Source organism: Amblyomma americanum, chromosome 11 (genome assembly GCF_052857255.1).
Source record: "Amblyomma americanum isolate KBUSLIRL-KWMA chromosome 11, ASM5285725v1, whole genome shotgun sequence".
Classification (NCBI taxonomy): domain Eukaryota; kingdom Metazoa; phylum Arthropoda; class Arachnida; order Ixodida; family Ixodidae; genus Amblyomma; species Amblyomma americanum.
This window is the reverse complement of record NC_135507.1, coordinates 22,497,888-22,518,813: the sequence shown is the minus strand read 5'-3', so window position 1 is coordinate 22,518,813 and position 20,926 is coordinate 22,497,888. Positions and strand designations below refer to the sequence as shown.

Below are 20,926 nucleotides of genomic sequence, written 5' to 3'. Positions count from 1 at the left end.
AGGACACAAATTCAAATAAATTTAGTTGACAAAAAAAAATCAGCCGAAGTTTACCGGCTGTGCTGTCTTGTTCTGTGTTCTGTCTGTGTCTGGAAGTTCGCTAGCAAATATGAATTTTGGAAGCCATTACCATCTCGCACAGCTTGATGCGTTAACTTCGATACAAAGTGTGATGCCAAAGCGTTCTCAGCGGCCAGCGGTTTCAGGTCAAAGTGTGGGGCGTCACTGTGAGGAAGATGCGTGAAGTAAAAGTGTCCGCGAATGTGCGCCTCGGAGCCATTGTGCAACGATTCTTCAACTCTCATTTCTAGAAAAATGTTCCAGATAAAATAAAAAGATATTTTTTGGATAAAAAATTGTTTACTATCTCTTGACAACGAAACTGGTTCAAACCGTTCTTTGCGGTCTTTCAGAAAATTCGTACTAGTCGCATGGAAAAACCGAATGCTAACTCTTGCTATTTGGCGACGTGCCGATTGCTGAAATTTCAGCGGCGCTAATGAAACTTCGATACTGGCTTCTGAATGTGGGTATACGTTGGATAACACAATGTGAAGGCAATTAATTTTTCTTTGATAGCTTCATAATTTCGGAGTTTTAAAGTTTATCAAACACAGCTTAAGAGTATCCGATTCATTCCAGTTAGCGAACATTATTCCTGAATAGCCCATAACATTCTATGCGTGACTGCATCCTACATTACCTTTCTTTTACGTTAGTTCCTCGATTGCGTCTAAAGAGCGCATCGTAAACGCCTAACTAGAGCATTCGCGCACTCGTGATAAAATCAATCACTATAATAAAGAGACAATACCAGTTGCATCTGTCCTGTTCAGTTAGCACCCACATATCCCGTGACACTACCCTACACGAGGGCCTATCAATGTGCGAGCGGAATTCGCAGCAGATTTGCCGTTTCGCCAAGCAGACGTGCCATAGAGTAAGAAATTATCAATTATGCACTTCTCTGACAAGAGCCGGGCCTCAAGAACAAAACGACAGAAGAGAAAGAAAACACGCACCGAAGCTCACAGCACCAAGCAACTCCTCAGCAGCTAGCTACTCCGTGACAAACACGTGAGCAGCGCGCCCGGTTTTCTCTTGCTCCATTTGCCTATGCCTCCCACAGCCACTCGTATATAAGACGTGCACAAGCGGCTCCTTATTAGAACGGCAACGGAACCCAGGAAGCCTAACAAAGGATTGTGCAAGCCAAAGGCGCCTCCGCTTACACACTGAACGCTCTCCTCTGGCTCCTCATTGTGTCCGATGCCTGCAGACCCTATGGCTGCGCACAAATAACGAAACAACGCGACCAACAAGCTTGCCAGTCAAATTCGTTTAGCACGGCTAGCGGGCTTCGTTAGGGCTACAAAGTAACAAAAACGTGCGTGACAGAGTGACTAATATCCTGCTGTAATCGCTTGAAGAAATTCCTGAAGTGCAGTTAACTTAGGCTCGTGGACAGAGGGAGGGTTTTGCTCTTGAACACGCTTGAAGCATTTATTCAGCCTCCGCATAACCCGAGGAGCCATCGTCATTGCTCGTTTCATTCTTCTATTTGCGGACGTCGGCACAGGGAAAGCATCGACAATGAAAACATCTATAGAGAGAATATGCGACGCGGTCCTAGGAGTCGAAAGCATGCATTCGGTGTCTGGAAGCTTACGCCACACCTCGAACATCGGCTCCCGTAACTGAATGGCAGTGGTCAATGCAGCTGGACAGGCGATGGTCTCGCCATAACGCCGACGTCGTCTGGCTGTCGTCAATACTACTCGAAGCACCGTGCCCGGCCCATTGGGGAGTCGGGGCGAGGCCGGTGATCCCATTCGCGAGACCTATTGACAATAGTGCAATCGGCGACGCTCTTTTTGGGTAGCAGAAAGGACGCGACCACGCGACTCGAAGCACGGGGCCTCCGCAGCTGCCGAGGTAAGTGAGCTCTTTGCTAGCGGAACTCGTATGCCATTGGAATATAGAACACAGCGCCATGCTAACCATAGTGTGACGTCAGAACGCGCAAAGAATGGCACCTGTTGTTATGTGTATTTGATACAACCTGGCCAGAACGGGTACGGATAGTCGTTTCGAATGTTATCACGCGTCAGCATTTTGTAAACAGAATTACCACCAATCATATTTTGCCTTGGCCTGTTACGTGGTCTTCGAGTTCTTCGCAATACACTTCTAGCCTTACCCTACCCTTTCCTGGACACGGCCTTGCCTCTTAACCAGCCTCCCTTAATATTTTTTTTTTTTTTGGCTGAGAGCAGTGAAAAAAAATTAAACTGCTACAAAATACGGGCAAAACTGTTCCAAGAGATGCAATTACTGCTCGGATTTGGGTTCATCAACGTCGGCATTATAGTATCCTGTTCAATGCTGGCGGTAATTAATGATCCACTGAGGACAGCTTTATCTAGTCATTTCTAGCAGTAAAAGTTGATTCTGTGGTTCCTTCCGGGCTTGAGTTTTGTCTGGCCGCGAGAGACGTATATATTATTAGCTGTGAAAATTGCATTTCAAAAATTTTCCAGCCACTGCATTCAAACTTGTGACGTCAGCACCGAAAAGGACTCGGCGATCTCTGTTTTGAAGCGAATGCCCGTGTAGCCTGCCCTCAAAGATACGCATCCAGAAAACTGCGTCGACGCACTGCATCTTACTTGCGAAGTTGGCTGATCAAGGCGACACTATAGTCGATTATTAGCTTCTTATAACTTATAAAAGCTCCATTTTCACTGACAGTAGGATTTCTGTCGCAGTTATGCGATAACCTATAGATACAGGCCAACTACAATTTTGTCCCCCCTTTAAAGGATGACTGCATCTTTTGCCATTACTTTTCCGGGTTTTCCACCAGGGGTTGAAACCACTCGGGCTTTTTTGTCTTCAATGCGAATAAGAGACCTTAACAGCTGTTGCGAAGACCCGAAAGAGCCCTTCATGAGAGTGTTCACTCGAATGGCCACGTACGCCATGACGCATCCTATCGAGCACCCACTTTCTGGTCCACCTTGTTCACAGTTTAAGCGGTCAGGTGGTGAACACGGGAATATTTGGCTACTACATGATACACTAAAGCGTTTATCCCGGAGAAAGTGCTGGTACCCCCTTGCAAAAAATACGCTGTTGTTATGAGTCCACCGTGCGAAGGCAATACATCCGGAAACTGAAACACAAGCGAAAATAACTTTTTTTTCGGACGGCTGTTTAGAGACTGCGCTGGCGCTTGTACCATCAGAACCAAATGAAACCCGAACAAAGCAATTGAAGCGCGGGCACAAACAGTAAAACTTATTAGCGGCTGGAGAGGAAATACAGTCAAGTCTGAAAGCTGGGCTAGTTGGTTGTACGTTGTTAATTACAAAAGACTAGCTCTATAGACGAGCACACAGAAATAGAAGCACACAGGACAAACGCTTGTCGTGTGTACTTCTATTTCTGTGTGCTCGTCTATAGCGCTAGTCTTTTCTAATTAATAATGAAATACAGGCGTCGCTTATTCCAAAGAGCGGTCTCTACGCCTTCAATGCGAAAATCAACCGCTCTAGTAACGTCTTCCAGTTCCGCAGTTTGCTTACAATTCTCTCATTAGCGTTTCATTTGACGCCGATAATTATCCTCCGGTTTATTACTATCCGCAAGATGTCCAACAAAAATCGCCATGCCAAATTTCGAACGGCAGTTGATTAACAGTATCCCCCCAAAAAGCCATAGCTGGGATGTCTCCTCAAGTTTCACAATCTGAGTTATCGCGCTGATATTTCCGTCAGGCAACAGCGACCATGCCCGTGTCGACCAGACTGCTGGCGCTGCTGACGGTGTTCTTAGCGGGTTTCGAGAACGCTGCCACCGCGTCACGACACGTCAGACACTCGGAGACGTCGGACGTATCCAGCTCGGCAGAGGGACGCTACGACGACTTCAGCCTAGACAAGAGTGTCTCCAAGGGTGTGGTCAAGAACCTCGACGCGCTCGCCGACAGCAGAAGCGGAAGCGAGGAGCTACACATCGAGAAGAACGACTTCATCGACGTGTCCTGGCAGAAGCGACACCCGGAACGAATCCGCGTCAAGAGGGTAAGACCCCGTCCTTACAAACATTTCTTCAGGCAATCTATAGAGACTGTTCAGAGGCTTGTGCCAGTAAAGTATAGACTTTCTATAAACAAATACAGAGTAGTCTGCAGACAATACAAATCCTTTAGACAGTCTATAGACAAATCTATAGATTTAAGGGCGCAGACTTTATTATCATCATCATCAACAACATAAACCTGACTACGCCCACTGCAGGGCAAAGGCCTCTCCCATATCTCTCCAATTAACCCTGTCCTGTGCCAGCTGTGGCCGCTGCATCCCCGCTAACTTCTGGATCTCATCCGCCCACCTAACTTTCTGCAGCCCCCTGCTACGCTTGCCTTTTCTTGGAATCCACTCCGTTACCCTTAAGGACCAGCGGTTATCTTGCTTTCGCAGTACATGCCCTGCCCATTTCTTCCTCTTGATTTCGACTAGGATGTCATTAACCCGCGTTTGTTCCCTCATCTACTCTGCCCGCTTCCGGTCTCTTAACGTTACACCTATCATTTTTATCTCCATAGCTCGCTGTGATGTCCTTGACTTAAGTTGAAGTTGAATCCTTTTCGTTAGTCTCCACGTTTGTGGCGCAGAAGTAAGTACCGGGACTTAGTATACTTTTTATACAAAAGGCAATAAATAGACAAAAGGAAATAACTCCACGAAGGCAATATAGTCTATAAGAAACCTATAGAAGTTTTTTGAGGTAAAATTATGTCTTTTTCAGGACAGCATTACCAGTGCTGGCGGATAGCAGAACAACGGTGAATCGTCTTAAGTAGTACGCTGGTTAACTAATTTTTTATTAATTAACTTATTAACTAGTATAGTTAGGCGCCTAGTTGCAATGAGAGATTTGTACCCGGTCGTTAGTAATAACCATGCCAGTTTTTATAATTTCGAAAATGCGATTTGCCTTGGTGCTGTGGCTGGGCAAAATTTGGCTTTTTCGACTAGTTACGTGAACTGGAGGGGTTGCTTTGCCTGCATGCTTTCGAAAGCGAATGCATTTTCGCGCGATGCAGCCAAGTTTTGTCGAGCAACAGCCCCCAAGGGTAATCGCGTTTTCGAAATTCTAAAAACTGATATGGCTATTACTAACAACCGGCTACAAATCTCTTAACTGCAACCAGTGATAGTTAAAAAAGTAGTTATCAGAAATTAGTTAACCAGCTTACTACCTAAGACGATTCGCCGGCTTCCCGGCGCCAACAGTGTTAATATTATGCCGCGGAAGGCATATTTTTACCCCAAAAAGTCTATTTTTGAAAATCTTTGAAAGGCTTCCCTGAAACACCTGGTATATTATTTGCCGAACACAGGCGAGTTTGCGTGGTGATCCAAGTTTAACCGGCTCTCGTGACTTATTAGAAAGTAAGAAAAAAAACTCACGAAATTTCGATGTCTCCCCGAAACGTAGAAGGTCTTGAATGAATGACTACAGTATGATAAAATTTGGTATGATGGTTTACCCGGCCCTTTCCTTCATCGCAGAAAACGGCGACCATAGCGCTGGATGTGAAAGACAACACGTACCGCGTGTGGACTAACGTGTACCCACCAGCGGCCGTACCAGCCATACCAGCCGTCCCTGCCTTGCCAGCTGTCCCAGCTTTGCCAGCTGTGTCTGCTGTTCCGTACGGAGTGTCCACCATGCAGCCACCGGCTCTACCGATGGACCCATTCTACCCTGGGTATCCTGTTCCCATGGGTGTGGCAGCCCTTGTACCCATGCCGGCTATGGCGTACGCTGACTACGTCGACGTGTATGTCCACTACTACGCATGGCACTTGTGGCCCTACAGGTGCAGTCCGTTGGGAGGCAACCCGGGGTATACTTCCGCCTTTCTTATAGGAACCCTTATTTGGGGAAATTCGAATAGAACAGTCGGCTCCCTAACGGTGCACTAAATAGCCGGCACGTTCATTCCAATAGAACGCTCTGTTCCAACATGAGCGCTGTTACTTTAGCAAAGGCTTCCGAGTTTGATGAATATTAGAGGGTTTTATATGTCCGTCGAAGGTGTGCCTGAGAGCACGTTAAACGATGCTTGGCCCATTCTTAAGCGACTGCTTCGGAGTTACGGCATTAAAGTAAGAAGAGGATTATTTTGGAGACAATAACACGCAACAAAAATCTCCTCACATCATATCTAAATTAATAAAAAATTAACAATATTACAATACATTACAAATATTAGTGATGGTTTCCTAGAATGCACTGATGGCAGTCATGGAAGCGACGGGTACTGAGAGGCGGCTACAGCCTGTGTGCATTTAGTGCCCTATCATTAGAGGTCCCCCTTCTCCAGAAAAGCTGGTGCTCACGATGGCGTTCAAGACGGTAAACTTTGTAAAATAGGCACAGACGCGAGACCTTTCGGCGCAGAGATATATTAGGTGAGCTAGGTTTACACTTCCTGAACCAGCAAGTCAGAGCTGCTTAACGCGGGTGAGGCCTTACTTTGAGAGCAAAATGTAACATAATAAATGCTCTCAGAACAAGCAAAATCGAGGAAGGCTTTAACCAATAATACTTTTCACTACTACCGATAAACCGTCAGATTTCTGCAGCAATCTTTACTCAAGCCCAGCAGAGTTTCGATCGTTCCCAATGCGAACTCACGATATTACCGACGATCAGGGCTAGTTGCACTTCATACTGTAAGACTATAGAGCTTATCTCACACGCCGAGCTTACCCGCAAGTGCTTATTTTCATGTTTATGGTAACATTTTAGAACAGCTTTGCACATACGTGACGACGACAGATGCGGGTGCAGTGGCGATGTCTGTCCCCTTCTCCGTCGGCCCCACATAAAGCACGCCCCTGTTCTACAGGCTTGAACAGTCTAGCCAACCAGAAGTGTTACTTTGGTGTAGTACTGTCGCTTCGGCTAAGAACCAGCCTCTATGTAAAGAAATATCATGTGCTTAAAGAGCCCGAAATGCTAGTGGAACAGAAAGTCGATACCGGCTTCCTTACGACAAACAAGAAATTCACGGGGACATCTAATTATTTTATGTGTTGCAATGCAAAGTATTACAAGTTGTTGATGCCGTTATCGGACGTGACGTCACTTCCAATCTGGTGAATCCGAATTATCCGGTCTGACGCCGAGACTTCCTTCCAGCCAATGAGCGAATAACCGACGGCACTTCTTTTTCCCAATGAGGCTTTTAAAACTAACAGATTAATAAGAAATAACGCCAGACATTAGATTGCTATCCATGCCTAGGCAGTAGTTAAAGCATCGTCGAATCGTGTGGTACTAGAAAACATTTTCTAACGGCATTCGTCTCAACGCATCGCAGCTTGCCGTATGCTGCACTACCGTGGGCGTCGCCTTTGGCCGGTCCCGGCTTCCTGGGACCTGACACTGCCGCTGCCTACCTGCCAGGCTACTCAGACGCGGAGGGCTACTACTCGGCGCTACCTGAGCTCAGCTGGTCCGGGCTCGACCCGGCGGACTACATGCAATAAACTTAGGCTTGTTTCCACTGGGCGTCTCTGCGGCGTCTCTGCTTGTTTCCACTGGACGTCTCTCCGAGGGGTCCGACGCTAAGCGTGCGCTGCCCACGAGGCTTTCTAAGTCTGGGAGTGAGGGCGCGATTGGACAGCTAACAACTAACGAACAAACAGGGCGCGACAAAACAGCACACACAAAAAAAAACGACACAGCGTCTAAGCAGCACGATGACGGAACAATACACAAAGAAACATCACGCACCAGGACAACAGGCCGAAAAAAAACGGCGGTTTGAAAAAAAAAAAACAGCACAGTGACGAAAATGACACAGACTGTTTAGAACATTCGATTCAGAGCGAAAGGACTGGCCTTTTTTTTTCTTTGGCAACTGATTTCACCGATTTTACATGCATGAATAACTGAACTGAGGCACACACATGACGACTGATTCAATTTTCTGTCTTTCCTTTTTTTTAGTGGACACGCAAAAGCCGATTTTGCTCGCGTCAGAAGCACCAGATTAGTGCTACGCTCTAAACACAAATACACCCATATGGGAGTAAAAAGAGAGTAAGCTGTCCTCTGGCGGAGTGCGGTAGAGGACATTTTACTCCCTTTTTACTCCCTTCTGCTTAGAGTGTACGTAGACGACGATGAGCAGGCAGTGCCGCGGGACGGAGCGCTAGCGCTAGCCAGTGCTACGTAGAAGACGACGATGAGGAGGAGCTCTCGTGCTTCAACTCATATTCATTGCTCCCCCCCCCCCCCCCTTCCTTCTCTGGCATCTGATTCGACCCGTTCAAATTTGGTCCTCGATACTCCAGCCGTAATTTTTCTCACTTTCAGGCGCCGCCAAAACACACTTGTATTACCCGCGTACTTTCTTAGCAAGCATGCAACAATAATAAACAAATCAGATGGTGTGAATCCAGTTCCCAGACCAGCTAGACCCAATGGAGAATGACGACAACCCGAGCCTTACGCACACAAAGATCACACCATCAATATGCCTGCGTGTCGACATTCCAACACGGCTTACTGCTCACCGTTTGCTGAGGTTCCCTACCTCTTCCACCTTTGCTCGCTCCATTTTATTCTTTTTGTTTTCAATATCCCGGCTTCGGAAGTCGTTTTCCTTTCACGGCTCATTAGCATCCCATTTCAAGATAGAGGATGGCAACTGGATGGCAGGGCAGAGAGATGTAATGCTTTTCGGTACGCCACGGACAGCGGTACGCCGCGGTTGACGCTACTCTTCTCTATATGTAAGGATCCCCCGCCTTTCTATTACACTGCAAGCGCTTGTCAAGAGGGCGCTTGCGTCAGCTCCAACACACACGGAAGCCTTCCATGCAATCGGAAAACTGTCTCACTGAACGCTTCTTTTCCTCCTGCTCGTTTGCGATGGGCTATGCCTTTCACCAATCTGTGTACTCGGAACGCAGTGCCTGCAACCAATGGGATCACAAATCGAATTTTTAATAATGCGAAAGCATTTCTAGGCTTTGTCGACGGGGTCGTGTCACCTATGTCGACGGGGTCGTGTTACCAAAGCGTGTCATCAAAACGTGACCGCAGTGAATGTGACGTTCTCAGAAGAGGTAGCATCAACGGAATGGTTGTGATTGATAGAGGACGTGAGGATGATGTGCAAAAAAATTTATGTCAATAGAATGATTAGTTAATTGGTCCAACAATGTGAAAAATAAACGTCGTAATAGCGTGGACGGCGATATAGTGAGTGGACGGGAAAACAGCCGTGGATGTCAAAATAGTGGGAAAATAGGCAATGATGTGAAAAGAAAGTTTGAAGTGGATTGAAATGTGTTTGACGAGTGATAATTAATAGAACAAAAAGATTGATTGACACAAATTAATTACCTAATTAATTAGTAGCAAACGTCAATGGACTCAAAGAGGGGCAAAGAGAGGCGACGAGTGTCGAGGAGGCGTCAATGCTTTCGCATTTCTTCAATGCGGGTCGCCGCAGCGATCTCTAACGTTTTCATTTATGCATTTTGTGACCTTCGAGCGTCGAGCGCATTAAATATATGCATATCTAGAGCTCTTGACATCTCCGCAGCAGGAAATATCGGTAAAACACAATGAAATGCTGGCGAATTAAATAAATGTAAGTATTTAACGTGATTAATCTTGACAAAGCTCACACACCAACATGAAATATGTACCATCTGACCTCGAATTCAGTGAAGACTGTATTGTACATAGAAGGAGCGACTCCCTGGACAAAACACCAGCTTTCTGCAATTCTCCAGCCGTAAAGCCCAATGTTGTTGCGGGTTCAGCTTTTAAGTGCCTTAGAGTAATAATACAACAATAACAGTTTCTTAACCGCAGCCTTTGGTTCCGCCTTTTCATCCCATCTGACTCGTAAGTAAACTGCGGATATCCTGACATTCTTTAGAGAAGGCGCGAAGCGACCTGAACTGCTGTTTTGTTTGTAGTGCTTACCTCTAGCGCAGCTTGCTATAACTTTACCGATCAGTGCAGTTCTGTGGCTTCTCCCGTATGTTGGACAAAAGTACGCCCGCTCCTTTCGGACTGACCTTCTTCTTGTTCGCTTTCACCTGCTCATCACAATATTTTTTCGCCCTCTGCGATTCTGTGCTTGATCTGTGTGTCTTCTCCGCAAACACCCATCTATACTGCCTTTCGAAAGCTGCAGTCTGCGGGAAACTTTCGTACTCTGCAATCATTCAGTGCAGTGGCCTCGGGTTTCCGCTGGGCGCAGATCTCGGAGATCACTTATCCAAGGTTCCTTCGAGATCGGAGCCTCCTTCCTGTCTTCAAGGGAGAAAGTCGATGCTGTTGTACCGAACAAAGGGTCGATTGTCGACTCCAGGAAACAATAAAGTTAAGGAAAGGACCGCTCAATGTAAAAAAAACGCGCAACATAGTCGGCGAAAAGCACTTCCATTCAGAAACTAAAACAGTAAGAAGAGAAATAAATGTGCCACAGGCCCGCGAGGTGAGGTATGGACGTCTTCTGTGAGGGCAAGAGACACCAGATCCGCGAAGTTCTCAGCACTCCGGGCATTGTATCCTGTAATTGGAGGGGCCCTCAAAGAAGTCCGAAACAAGCCGGCGGTGGGATTCTGATGGAAACAAACACTCCTTTTTTTCCCCCTTACAATGACAAAATTTTTGTTCAAGGGCGCGTAGTTGGTTTATTATTATTTTTCTATTCAACAGTCTCAGCAAGAGAGGAGGGTCAACGGAAGTTATAAGAACCAGATATTGTTGCAAAAAGAAAAAAGTACTCGATAAACAAACGCATCAGCGAGCAAAAAAACAATGTACGCACGCCAGAGCTCGAGTGAGCACAAAAACACATTCCCGTTGAAATTTGTATCGTGAAGTTTAAATAGGAGCGGTACAGTCGCATAGCTTATCTTCGACAACGTAAATGTCCAAGCGCAGGGCGGGCCGCTTATGTCCGGTAGACTCTAAACAGGAATACACCTATATGGGAGTAAAGAAGGGTGTAAGTTCTTCTCTAGCGCACTCCTTTTTATAAGAGAGAGAGAAAGCTAGAGGACAGCTTACTGCCTTCTTTACTCCTTTCATTGTAGAGTGTGGAGTTCGGTTGAAAACACTGCATTCACTAAAGAATTTCTCACAAAAATGGTCTATAGACTTCTTATAGACTCTACTGCCTTCCTATAAATATTGCTTTTTGTCCATTCATAGTCTGTAGACTGTCCATAGACAAAAGTATACTAAAAGTGTATGACCATAAATATATAGATTGTCTATAGACTGTCTATAGGATTTGTATTACCTGCAGGCAGCTCTCTAGGGTTTGTCTATTGAGAGTCTATAGACTTTATAGACAGAGGCTTATGGACAGTCTATAGACTGTCTAAAAAATTTTGGCAAGGGATGCACCGCGAACAAACTAATACTAACAGTAAAAAAATAGGCACTGCTATAATGACTGCAACAGTAGTTAACTTGGTCGACACCAGAGGGACATATATACTAACGTCGAGATGGACCGTATGTTGCGGAGCTTGAAAGAAACCTCGAAGTTCCACCACCTCGATGAAAAAAAAAAGGCGCATTGATTTTTTATTTTCTTTACTATTTTTGCTGCGAAAGTTTTTTCGGTTATTCGCTCGGTCATTTTCAAGGTCGCGAAGCTCGATCAAGAACACGAGCAAAACCAAAAAAAAAAAAAAAGCCGGCCGAGGAGCCAGTATCATGCCAAAACAGGGCTCAATATTTTGTTCTGAATCCGTTCCCAAGTTCAAAATAGCCTCTCAAGTGGCGAAACAGGCAGAGGCGCCCTCTTGAGTCTCAGCGGTGTAAAGTCGTGGCCGTCGAGCGCTATTCGATTTCAATATGGCACCGTGTCTCCTTCCCAGTCCCCGGCTTACCTCCTCTGCTACCGTTATTTCGCGCTGCGGGGCCTTCACCAGAAACCCAAGCAAGAAGACGACAACCAAAGAATATTCTCTCTTCTTTCGGCAGCGTAAGCTCCACTCCGTCGCGCAGGCGACCGGGCCGCATTTTTGAAAGACGCTACCCGACCCCCGCACGATAAACAGTTGCAAATCGCACCGAGCTGCTGACTGCTTCCCGACTTAAATTCCAATACCGCCGCCGCCGAGCTCGACATGCATGGATGAGTCGTCGCTGCTTGAAACGGGACACGAGTCCACAGGCGAATCACCGGGAACCAGCGGCTGCACGAGCCTCGCGTTGCGGCAGTTCCTTGCATCGAATGCCAAGCCTTCGGTCGAGTGTTAGCTCTGCTGTAAAGCCTGCGCGCGGCGAGGAACGAGCGACCACTGCGCCACCGCGGCTACGCGTATTTTGCGATTGCATTTTTATTTTCATTAGTTGGTCCTTCCCCAGACTTGAACGCTGAAAGTAGCTGCACATCGAATAGGCGTCATCGAGAAGCTAAGCCAACGAGATCGAGTAGATAGTCGTTTTGGCCCGTTGCGTTCAGTGCAGCTGCAAGGTTCTCGGTGTCCGGCAAAAGTGGTCCAGAAAACCTCCGATGACGTCATTAGGAAAGGTAAAAATGGCTGCTCGTTTAGGATTGCGCGAAAGCTTCGCTAGGCTAGGCAAAGCCGCTCTTCGCGTGTCGCTAAATTTGACCTTCCCGAGCCAAAGGTCATGCAACTCGCAGAAGACAGGTTTCTGGTCCCTCCGATAGAGGGCGACACAGGGAGTCATGTTTCACTGCGCCGCCGTCTTGTTTCCATTCAGCACGGGTCAGACACCCGTGCAACAGTACATTCAGCAAAATAGGCTTCTATTTTCGAGTCTAGGCGTTCCCACTGGAGTCAAAAGAGGCACCGGCCTACAGAGTTCCTGAACAGGACTACATCACTGCTCGCAAGAACATCAGGGAGGCCTTGCCACTTCCCCGTAGCCTGGAGTCCTGCACGGAATTAAACGCCAGCCACGCGACGCAGATTCCCGGGACCCGTGCTTGCGCCAACAGCAGTGGGATGCGGTTTCACCTTGCAAACGGCACAGGGTTAACGCGAGGAACGCGAGTTGGGGCCTCCGGCGGGAGAGGGCGCCGCGCTCGCGTTACACGAGCCAACTGCCGCGTCCGCTGCTTTTGGGGCCTCCGCGCTAGAAATTTGCATGTTATCGGAGGGGGGAAGTAATCCGAGACGAGCGGCGGGACGAAGCCATCGACGTCGCGTTGTCGTCGTTTCGGATTCGCCCCGGGACCGTAATACGAAATGTGCGCGCGTGCGAACGCAGCAACCCCAGACGTGTCCTGTTTGCGTGTCTAGCATGTGTGCCTCTTTGCGCGCGTTTTGCTTGGCTGTCGTCGATTGCGCCGAGTGAGGGCGCCACTTGGGAGGCGGAAACAGTCTGTCGGACGGGTCGAGTCGCAGAAAATGCCGACGTCGGCAACGAATACCGCTGTCAGTAGAGTTTTTTTTTTTCTTCTTCCTTGCGATTTCGTTGAGACGTAGAGAATATGAGATGCGCGTTGCGTTTTCGGAGAAGTGCATGCATACGAGGCGCTCGGAAGAACTGGTGGGTTTCAAAGGGAAATCAAGAGGGCAAGTTTATTGAACGTAAAATGTTTAAGTGTGTCAGCGTTAGGCTTAGCATGGATAATAAAAAAATAATAACAATTGTGCACTGACCTATATGATAAGCCTTATTCGCCCTAAAAACTGCCAATAGTTATGAAAACGTGCTTTGTAACTGTGTTCTTTGTACATATATATATTTTTTTATTTTGAGCACTCCATATATCATTGCACACAGCTACAAAGGAGGAAGGAATGTACGACACAACTTGGTTTATCACGTGCCCGCTGTAAACACTGCAACGCAAATTACTAATAAGAGATAACAAACAAGTAATTTCGTGAAGAGTGGCTGCTCCAAAGTTTACTCTGAAAATTTTCAGGATGCACAAATTTTGTCTCACGGCCATGAATGTTGAGGAACCAATAGAGAGAAAGGGATCGCTTTGCGTCTGGCATGGAACGAATTTAAATTAAGTCTGTGCACCATTTGGCCAAGTATGAGTATTTATATGCAGCCAAGGGGCGACCGCAATCGGAGCAGCCGTTGCTTGGTACGCGCGGGTGGGCTCTGCCAAGTTGGAACAAGGGTTAGCCCTAAAAAAAATAACAAACCTCGACCGGCTTTCACCCCTGATGCGAACACCTTAATTTAGGAACCATTGCATAGATAGATAATATACTTTTTATTTAGTATCCATTAAAAAAAACCCTCTCGAACACAGTGGCCGAGACAGTCACTGATTTTATAAAAAGCGTGACTTTTCCTTTTAGTGTTGGCATATGTTTTTTTGAGAAGTGCGTCAGATCAAAACAGTAGCGCAGTCCAAGGAACCCGAAAGACAAGACCTACAGGTTAATCTATCAGTTAAAAGTGTCTAATTATATTGGTACGCGGATGTAGTGGTTGCAAGATCAGTTGTAGAGATATGAAATCAGGAACGATTTTTAGGTGCCAGTGTTTCGTATAAAAAGGTATTATAGTCGCTATACATTCGATACATATTCGAGTTGAAGCAGGCGAAAGCAACGAACAAGGTACTAAATAACATCACACTTCAAACCTTCAATTATCTTGAATCGATTTCAAAATTTACAGGGATTATCATAGATCAACTGTTCGCCTAAATGTTACGCCTGGCGGTAGTTGCATTATTATGTCATCCCAATCTGTGCACAATTTTCCGCTGGGAACTATCAGTCTTTTACGTCTTCGAATCCACTAATCGCATGCCCCCCCCCCTTTCTTTCTCTCTTTCTTTCTTTCTTTCTTTCTTTCTTTCTTTCTTTCTTTCTTTCTTTCTTTCTTTCTTTCTTTCTTTCTTTCTTTCTTTCTTTCTTTCTTCCTTTCTTTCTTTTTTTCTTTCTTTCTTTCTTTCTTTCTTTCTTTCTTTGTTCCGTAACATGAGACGTACAGACCATACGAGAAGTCGGGTACACCGCTAGTCAAAAGTTTATGGAGCACGACATCAGTGAAAATTTTTAATTGTGCACAGTACACTATTAAATCTCAAGCAATACGCCCTGCAGGACAGGAAATCTTTTTTTTTTGCGTCAAAGACACGTTCCATGAACATTTCAAAGCGGTAGAACATGCACAGAACCGGAATATACGACATAACTAAGCGCAATCACTGCGCCACCTTGTGGCGTAATTGAGCGACAGACGCCGGCCGGAGTACGACTGCACATGCAGCCTTCGCATAATTCAAACATTTTCGAACCTAGCATCAAAGGCTAAAAAAAAAAACAATGTCCCTATCTCCTGCTCGTCAGTGCGATCAGTCATTCATTACTGTCTCATTCTACCTCCTCTACCGCGAGCTTCTAATTCACCCTGATTGTTTTTGCATCTTCTCTAAAGAAATTTTACACATTTTTTTATTATTTGCTTCAAGTGAAGAAGCGAGTTTGTGGGAGGAAATATCATTTGGACACAAAGCTACAAAATCGTTGTGAGTGCACGTTAAAAAACCCCAGGTGGTCGAAATTTCCGGAGCCTTTCACTACGGCGTCCCTCATAGCCTGGGTTGCTTTGTGACCAAACCAAACAAAGCTGCAAAATAAAGCTACCTTATTTCACGTAAACATGCTTGTCTCGGCGGAGCTCACGGATAAAAGTTAAAGCTGTAGGCAAGCGATGACCACCACTGGCGCTAAGTACCAGACTGTCGTGCAGCTTAATACAACTGCAAATCACATTCACAGCCTCGGAATACAGCTACCTTGTGTTAAGGTGGAGATCTGGGCAAGTTGGTACATACTAAGAAGCGGTTCTATCCGGGGCAACACACAAGACAAGAGAGAACTGACACCACGAGCGCTATCAACTTAGGTTTATCCTCCTTTACACGAAATACATAAGGAAGGAAGCGGCACAAGATGAAAGGCAAGATAAAATGAGACCCGCAAAGTACATGAAACAGTGAACGCCTTCTCCACGCCGTTACGGATACAAATAATCAATTTCGTTTTCAAGCAATCTAACAGATCGTTTGCGGATGCAACTCTGACCCCTAAGCCTGATAGCCATCGCCTCGAGCACCTCCCTTGCTCTCCGAGATTTTTATTTTTTGATTACGTGTGGGCTGCTCAACAAAGGATAGTCAGCGCTTGTGGTGCCAGTTCTTTCTTGTCTTGCGTGTTGCTCTGTGTAAAACCATTTCACAGCTATCTTCTCTTATATCCTTCTGCGTCGTAAAGCCCAAGTCCTTGGACTCAAGGTTTAGGCATCTTTCCGGGCGTGTCAAGGAGCGGCTGGTCGACAAGTTGCACACTGCGGTTGTCTGGCACGCGGTCCACCTCGAAAAGCATCAGCCTGTTCTCTTCGGGATGCTTCTTCAAGAACGGACCGGGCAGGTAGAGTCTCACTTGCGGTCCTGCCATGGGCCAGTACCGGCCAAGGTTGATTCCGTTTATGTAGGCCACGCCTTTGCCCCATCCCGAGGGGTCTAGAAAGGTGTCCAGCGGCTCCTGCTTGTCCGAAAGTGTGAAGCTGCCCGCGAAAAAGCCCGGAAGCTTGCCGTCGCCCTCCTCACGGACGACGGCCAGAAGCTCTGTGACGTCCTGGCTCCTCGTCAAAGGAACCACGTCCATGGTCCAGTCCGTTATCTGCTCATCGTTCAGCGTCACTCTCTTCACTCCCTAAGGACAAAAATGCGCGCGAGGGGAGCACGTGAAGGCTGTTCGCAAATTAAGTTCCGAAAATAAATGCAAATACTACAAGACAGTACGTGGTGCTGCTTACGAAAGTCTATAAATCTTCTGGAGCAATAGATACAGCTCTTTGAGCACGCTGCGGACCCTAACATATCGTTATTAGCACCGCGCCCATTTGAAGTTTCCTTCTGGTAATTATAAAATCAATTTATATTGACAATATCTATTAAGAAAACAAAGGAGAACTCAAATTTCTAGCTTCTTAGCTAAAGCATTATTTCGCGGTCTGAGAAATAAATAAGGACAATTTAAAAATAATTATTCAACGCAAACCTATTCTTAATGAATTTCATAGTACTGGTAGTAGTAATAGCAGCAGTAGTAGGGATAGTAGCAAGAAACGAACGATAAAGATGTGCTAAAGGTTCGAGTATTAACAGCAGTGCACAAAGTTTTCCCACTTGATAAGCATTAATAAGGAGTAATAACTCTTTCGCATTCACCCAAGCGCAGCCAACGGCTACAAAGGAAAGCTATACAGCTTTCCTAGAAAACTCCCATATTACAAATCTACTTCACCTTGGAGGATTCCCCTAAAAAAACATTTGATTTATAAGCATTACCTTCCAGTAGTAGAAGCACGCTTCTAGAAGTACACTGTGAACATGAATTACCCTATAAGGAAGCAGAAAGGGAGGAAACGGTCCTCTGGATCACTCCCTTGTAGGGCCGGCTAGGCTGCCCAAGCCGCGGGGTAGATTTCGATCGTTGAACATACGGAATACTATACTGTTGGCCTAGGAGGCAGATTCTCAACTGAAATTATAGTAACTTGATGCAGTTAACGATGGAAGGAGTCTTTTAAAACAGATGACGGCATGGAGGTGTCTGCAAGCAGACACTTATGCAAATCCGGTCTTGAATAAATATATATTCCCAGATTTTGAAGATGAGAGCTGCAGAGTTTGCGGGGAGAGGGGTGCCCTGAACCACATAATATGGGAGTGTTTGCATTCCCCAGGCAGGGCAAACAAAATTAATAGTAGGAAAGCCTGGAAGGCCTTGCTGGAAAGCCCAACCCCGGAGCACCAGCTGCTAGCTGTTCGACTGGCTGAAGAGGCAGCCGAGATCCAAGGGATTTCGGCCAGCATCTGAAGCGGATTCCCACCTTCCTTAGGGTGCCTCTCCTCTAGGGGGGAGGACCTGGGGCAGGGAAGAAGCCTTTTCTGTTGGACAATAAAGTTGATTCACTCACTCACTTTTAACCGCAGAGACACAGGCCTTGAGGTTAGCGGCTAGAGGAGACTGAGACTTTGGTTAAAATCGTGGTGACTGCAAGAACTTCGCATGTTTTTAAGAGCGGATCTGCTTTCGCTGCCGACAGTAAGCATTCCGTAATTCCAGTGGTGGAAATCTGTCCCAGGGCTTGAGCAGCACACTTTGCCCCTTAAAAGGAAGTGCGCTGGAGGACCTGTTTACTATGTCTTTACTCCCTTATAGCGTAATTCGTGTGTACAGTGCAGTAGTGGTAGTGATAGCAGTAGGAGTACCAGCGATGGCAGCAACTGTACTAAAGAAAGCCCTAAACAAAGAAATAGTAAATGCGAGAATCTCTGTCCAGCCTATCTTGTAATGCTGCTTGTAATGTTTTCAATATTCGGAGGCATTCTTCGTTAGGTTTAGTAGTAGTAGTGGTGGTGGAGTAGTAGCATTGGTGGTAGTAATGGTAAGTAAAATTGCAGACGAAGTGAATAAAAACGGGGAGACCAGCAAACTGCAGCCTCACTTCTAAACTTGCAAATAATAGTTGCAGTAGTACACAGCCTTTTCCAAGCTCTTCTGAGGAATTATTTGCTGGGAGCTTAAGTAGTGTTATTGTGAGTAAAATTTGGAAGGAAGGAATAACAGAGGAAAGACTTCATACTGGCTTCTCTTGTAAGGTTTCAAGAAGTAGGGTCACGTATTTCAAATCTTCTGAAGCAATAACAGCCAATAGCGGCAATAGTAGAAGCAGAAGCAGTAGTACTACTAGTAGTATACCACAGTTGTTGCTGATATAGTAGCGCCATTACAAAACATAAGAAAATACCTAGCAGAAACGCTCAGTATACGGGCATCTTACGAAATTGCTAATGCTTTGAACGAGAATATTTTCGACGGAAGTCTGTTTGGTTAAGCTTGGCATAAAAGTTGAGGAATACTGACACCAGCGAATATCAATTAGCAGCCCAACGTTTCGTGAACGACTCGGTCTCTTTTTCAGGGGTTACCTGTTGATTAGGTGGTTCATAGATATTGGTTGATGTCAGTATTCCTCAACTTTCATGCTAATCCTATAGCGCTGTCTTCGACGCCATTAAGCGTGGTTTCATACCAAGGTGTAGATGCAACCGCACGCATGGGGTGACACGGTTAACCTGCGCAAGAACAACCCTTTCCGCACGCACCTTAATATCGTGATTTCTGTTGCCAACTTGATCCCTTCCCATGTTCTCCACCAAGATCACCAGCTTATCTCCTTTGCTCACGGATATTTCCCCCTCCGTCTTGACGTCACCAACGGAAGGCTTAAAGCTGTAGAAGACATGCACCGAGTTCTGCACAAACACGTGAGCACGATCGCGAAGTCCGTGCAGTTGCAACTTCCCTTTGCCCGAGGTCTGAACATTCACGTGCGTCGTGTACTGGACGAAGCCGTAGTCCTGTCCCAGCTCTTCGAATGTCTTCGGAGACTTGGACCGTTCGTGCTTGAGCCAGTTCTTCTGGCGGAAGTGTTTAAGGACGTCGTTCAGGCTGCTGTAATGATTCAACTTGACCGGACCCAAATTGAGCTTTTTTGCAGGACCTGGAGGCTCGCCGCTCGGAAGTGGGAAGAACTCCTTAATTGCCTCACGGAACTTGTAGTACATGGGTCGTAAAGAACCATCTTCTGCGACCGGAGCGCCGTAGTCGTAGCTGGTCACTACAGGAGTGTCCATGCTAGTGCTCGATTTGAAGCCAAAACTGGTGCCTCCGTGAAACATGTAGATAGTGACGGACGCCCCCATTTTCAGGAGGTCCTTAAACTTATCGACCAACTGCAAGCTACTCTTATTAGGCCGATCGAAAGTCCAATGATCCATCCAACCTGTGTAGTATTCTGCAACAAACCTGGGACAGGGCTGGACCTGCGCCCAGTCCATAATTTCGAACATCTTGTTTGGGTCCTGATTGAAGTCGAAGTTGCCCGCCACGAGGATGTCGCGCACCTTGTCGCACGTGTAGTAAGATTCGTCCGGGAAGTCGTTCCGGAAGTAGATGACGTCGCGTCCCAAGTGCCTCTCCAGAGATGAAAGTATGTGGTCCATGTAATTGGCGTCGCAGTGTCGGTAGTGTCCAAACTCGTTCTCCACCTGGACGGCAAAGATGGGGCCCCCGTTTCGGTAGAGGTACGGCACCATCATGGGCAGAAGCTTGGCGAACCACCTCTCCGTGAGGTTAAGATAGTTGACGTCCATGCTGCGGTACATCATCTTGGGGTGCTGCTTGAGCAGCCAATAGGGGAAGCCACCGTTGTCCCTCTCGGCGCAGATGTAGGGCCCAGGTCTGAGGATGGCAAGCAGGCCCTCATTCTTCACTTCGTTGAGGAAGCCTACCACGTCGTACATGTCCTCGAAGTTGTACTCAAGCGGCTGGGGCTCGTGGCTACTCCACTCGACGTAGAAGTCGACGGTGTTGACGCCCGCCATGCGCATCTTGTGAAGCCTGTCCTTCCAGTAGGCGCGGGGCACCCGGAAGTAGTGCATGGCGCCGGCCACGAACTGGAAGGGCTTGCCATCCCTGAGGAACCGCTTGTTCGCGTGGTCAACGATGAGCGACGGTCCGCCGCCGCTAGGAGGCAGCACCGCACAGAGCGCGCTCAAAAGCGCGGCTGAATTCCGCAGCATCCAGCGGGCCATGCGTCGATTGCCTACAATTGGCGCGTATTTTTTCGCGCACGTAGGCATTGATATCGAGAAAAGCGCGCTTGTTGGGAGCGGTCTAACCCTCGAAGAAGGCACATTTTTACCGTGCTTTGCAGACTGAGTCACATAAATAGTCATCTCAGACCGAGGCTACTATCCGGGGTTCGATTTACTTGCACGTCGTTCGTAAAGGCGACGTATGTTTCTGTGAAAACACGAAGCAATAAACAAAGAAAA

The 20,926-nt window shown here is 46.8% G+C and overlaps 2 protein-coding genes and 1 long non-coding RNA gene across 3 annotated transcripts in view; 1 reads left to right on the top strand and 2 right to left on the bottom strand.

Annotated features, from left to right (window-relative positions):
• Nucleotides 1-20,926, bottom strand: part of LOC144110653 (uncharacterized) — a 462,868-nt gene that overhangs the window by 176,712 nt on the left and 265,230 nt on the right. The gene's annotated exons all lie outside the window — the stretch shown is intronic.
• On the top strand, nucleotides 3,784-7,568 carry LOC144110783 (uncharacterized). Its single transcript, XM_077643877.1, has 3 exons — nucleotides 3,784-4,085; nucleotides 5,580-5,890; nucleotides 7,400-7,568. Exons 1-3 carry the CDS (start codon nucleotides 3,792-3,794, stop codon nucleotides 7,566-7,568), a joined length of 774 nt encoding a protein of 257 aa, XP_077500003.1. The 5' UTR covers nucleotides 3,784-3,791.
• LOC144110780 (beta-galactosidase-like) lies at nucleotides 15,740-20,683 on the bottom strand. The gene is made up of 2 exons (XM_077643875.1): nucleotides 19,193-20,683; nucleotides 15,740-16,730 (listed from the first exon to the last, which is right to left on the bottom strand). The coding sequence occupies exons 1-2, from the start codon at nucleotides 20,681-20,683 to the stop codon at nucleotides 16,305-16,307; spliced, it is 1,917 nt and encodes a 638-aa protein (XP_077500001.1). The 3' UTR covers nucleotides 15,740-16,304.

What these genes read in the sequence shown, in the direction of transcription:
- LOC144110783 (XM_077643877.1), top strand. Translation starts at nt 3,792, where the DNA reads ATGCCCGTGTCGACCAGACTGCTGGCGCTGCTGACGGTGTTCTTAGCG. An exon ending in AACGAATCCGCGTCAAGAGG is followed by an intron (nt 4,086 to 5,579) that starts GTAAGACCCCGT and finishes CCTTCATCGCAG; the next exon opens with AAAACGGCGACCATAGCGCT. An exon ending in TGGCACTTGTGGCCCTACAG is followed by an intron (nt 5,891 to 7,399) that starts GTGCAGTCCGTT and finishes AACGCATCGCAG; the next exon opens with CTTGCCGTATGCTGCACTAC.
- LOC144110780 (XM_077643875.1), bottom strand. Translation starts at nt 20,683, where the DNA reads ATGGCCCGCTGGATGCTGCGGAATTCAGCCGCGCTTTTGAGCGCGCTC. An exon ending in ACAGAAATCACGATATTAAG is followed by an intron (nt 16,731 to 19,192) that starts GTGCGTGCGGAA and finishes TTTTGTCCTTAG; the next exon opens with GGAGTGAAGAGAGTGACGCT.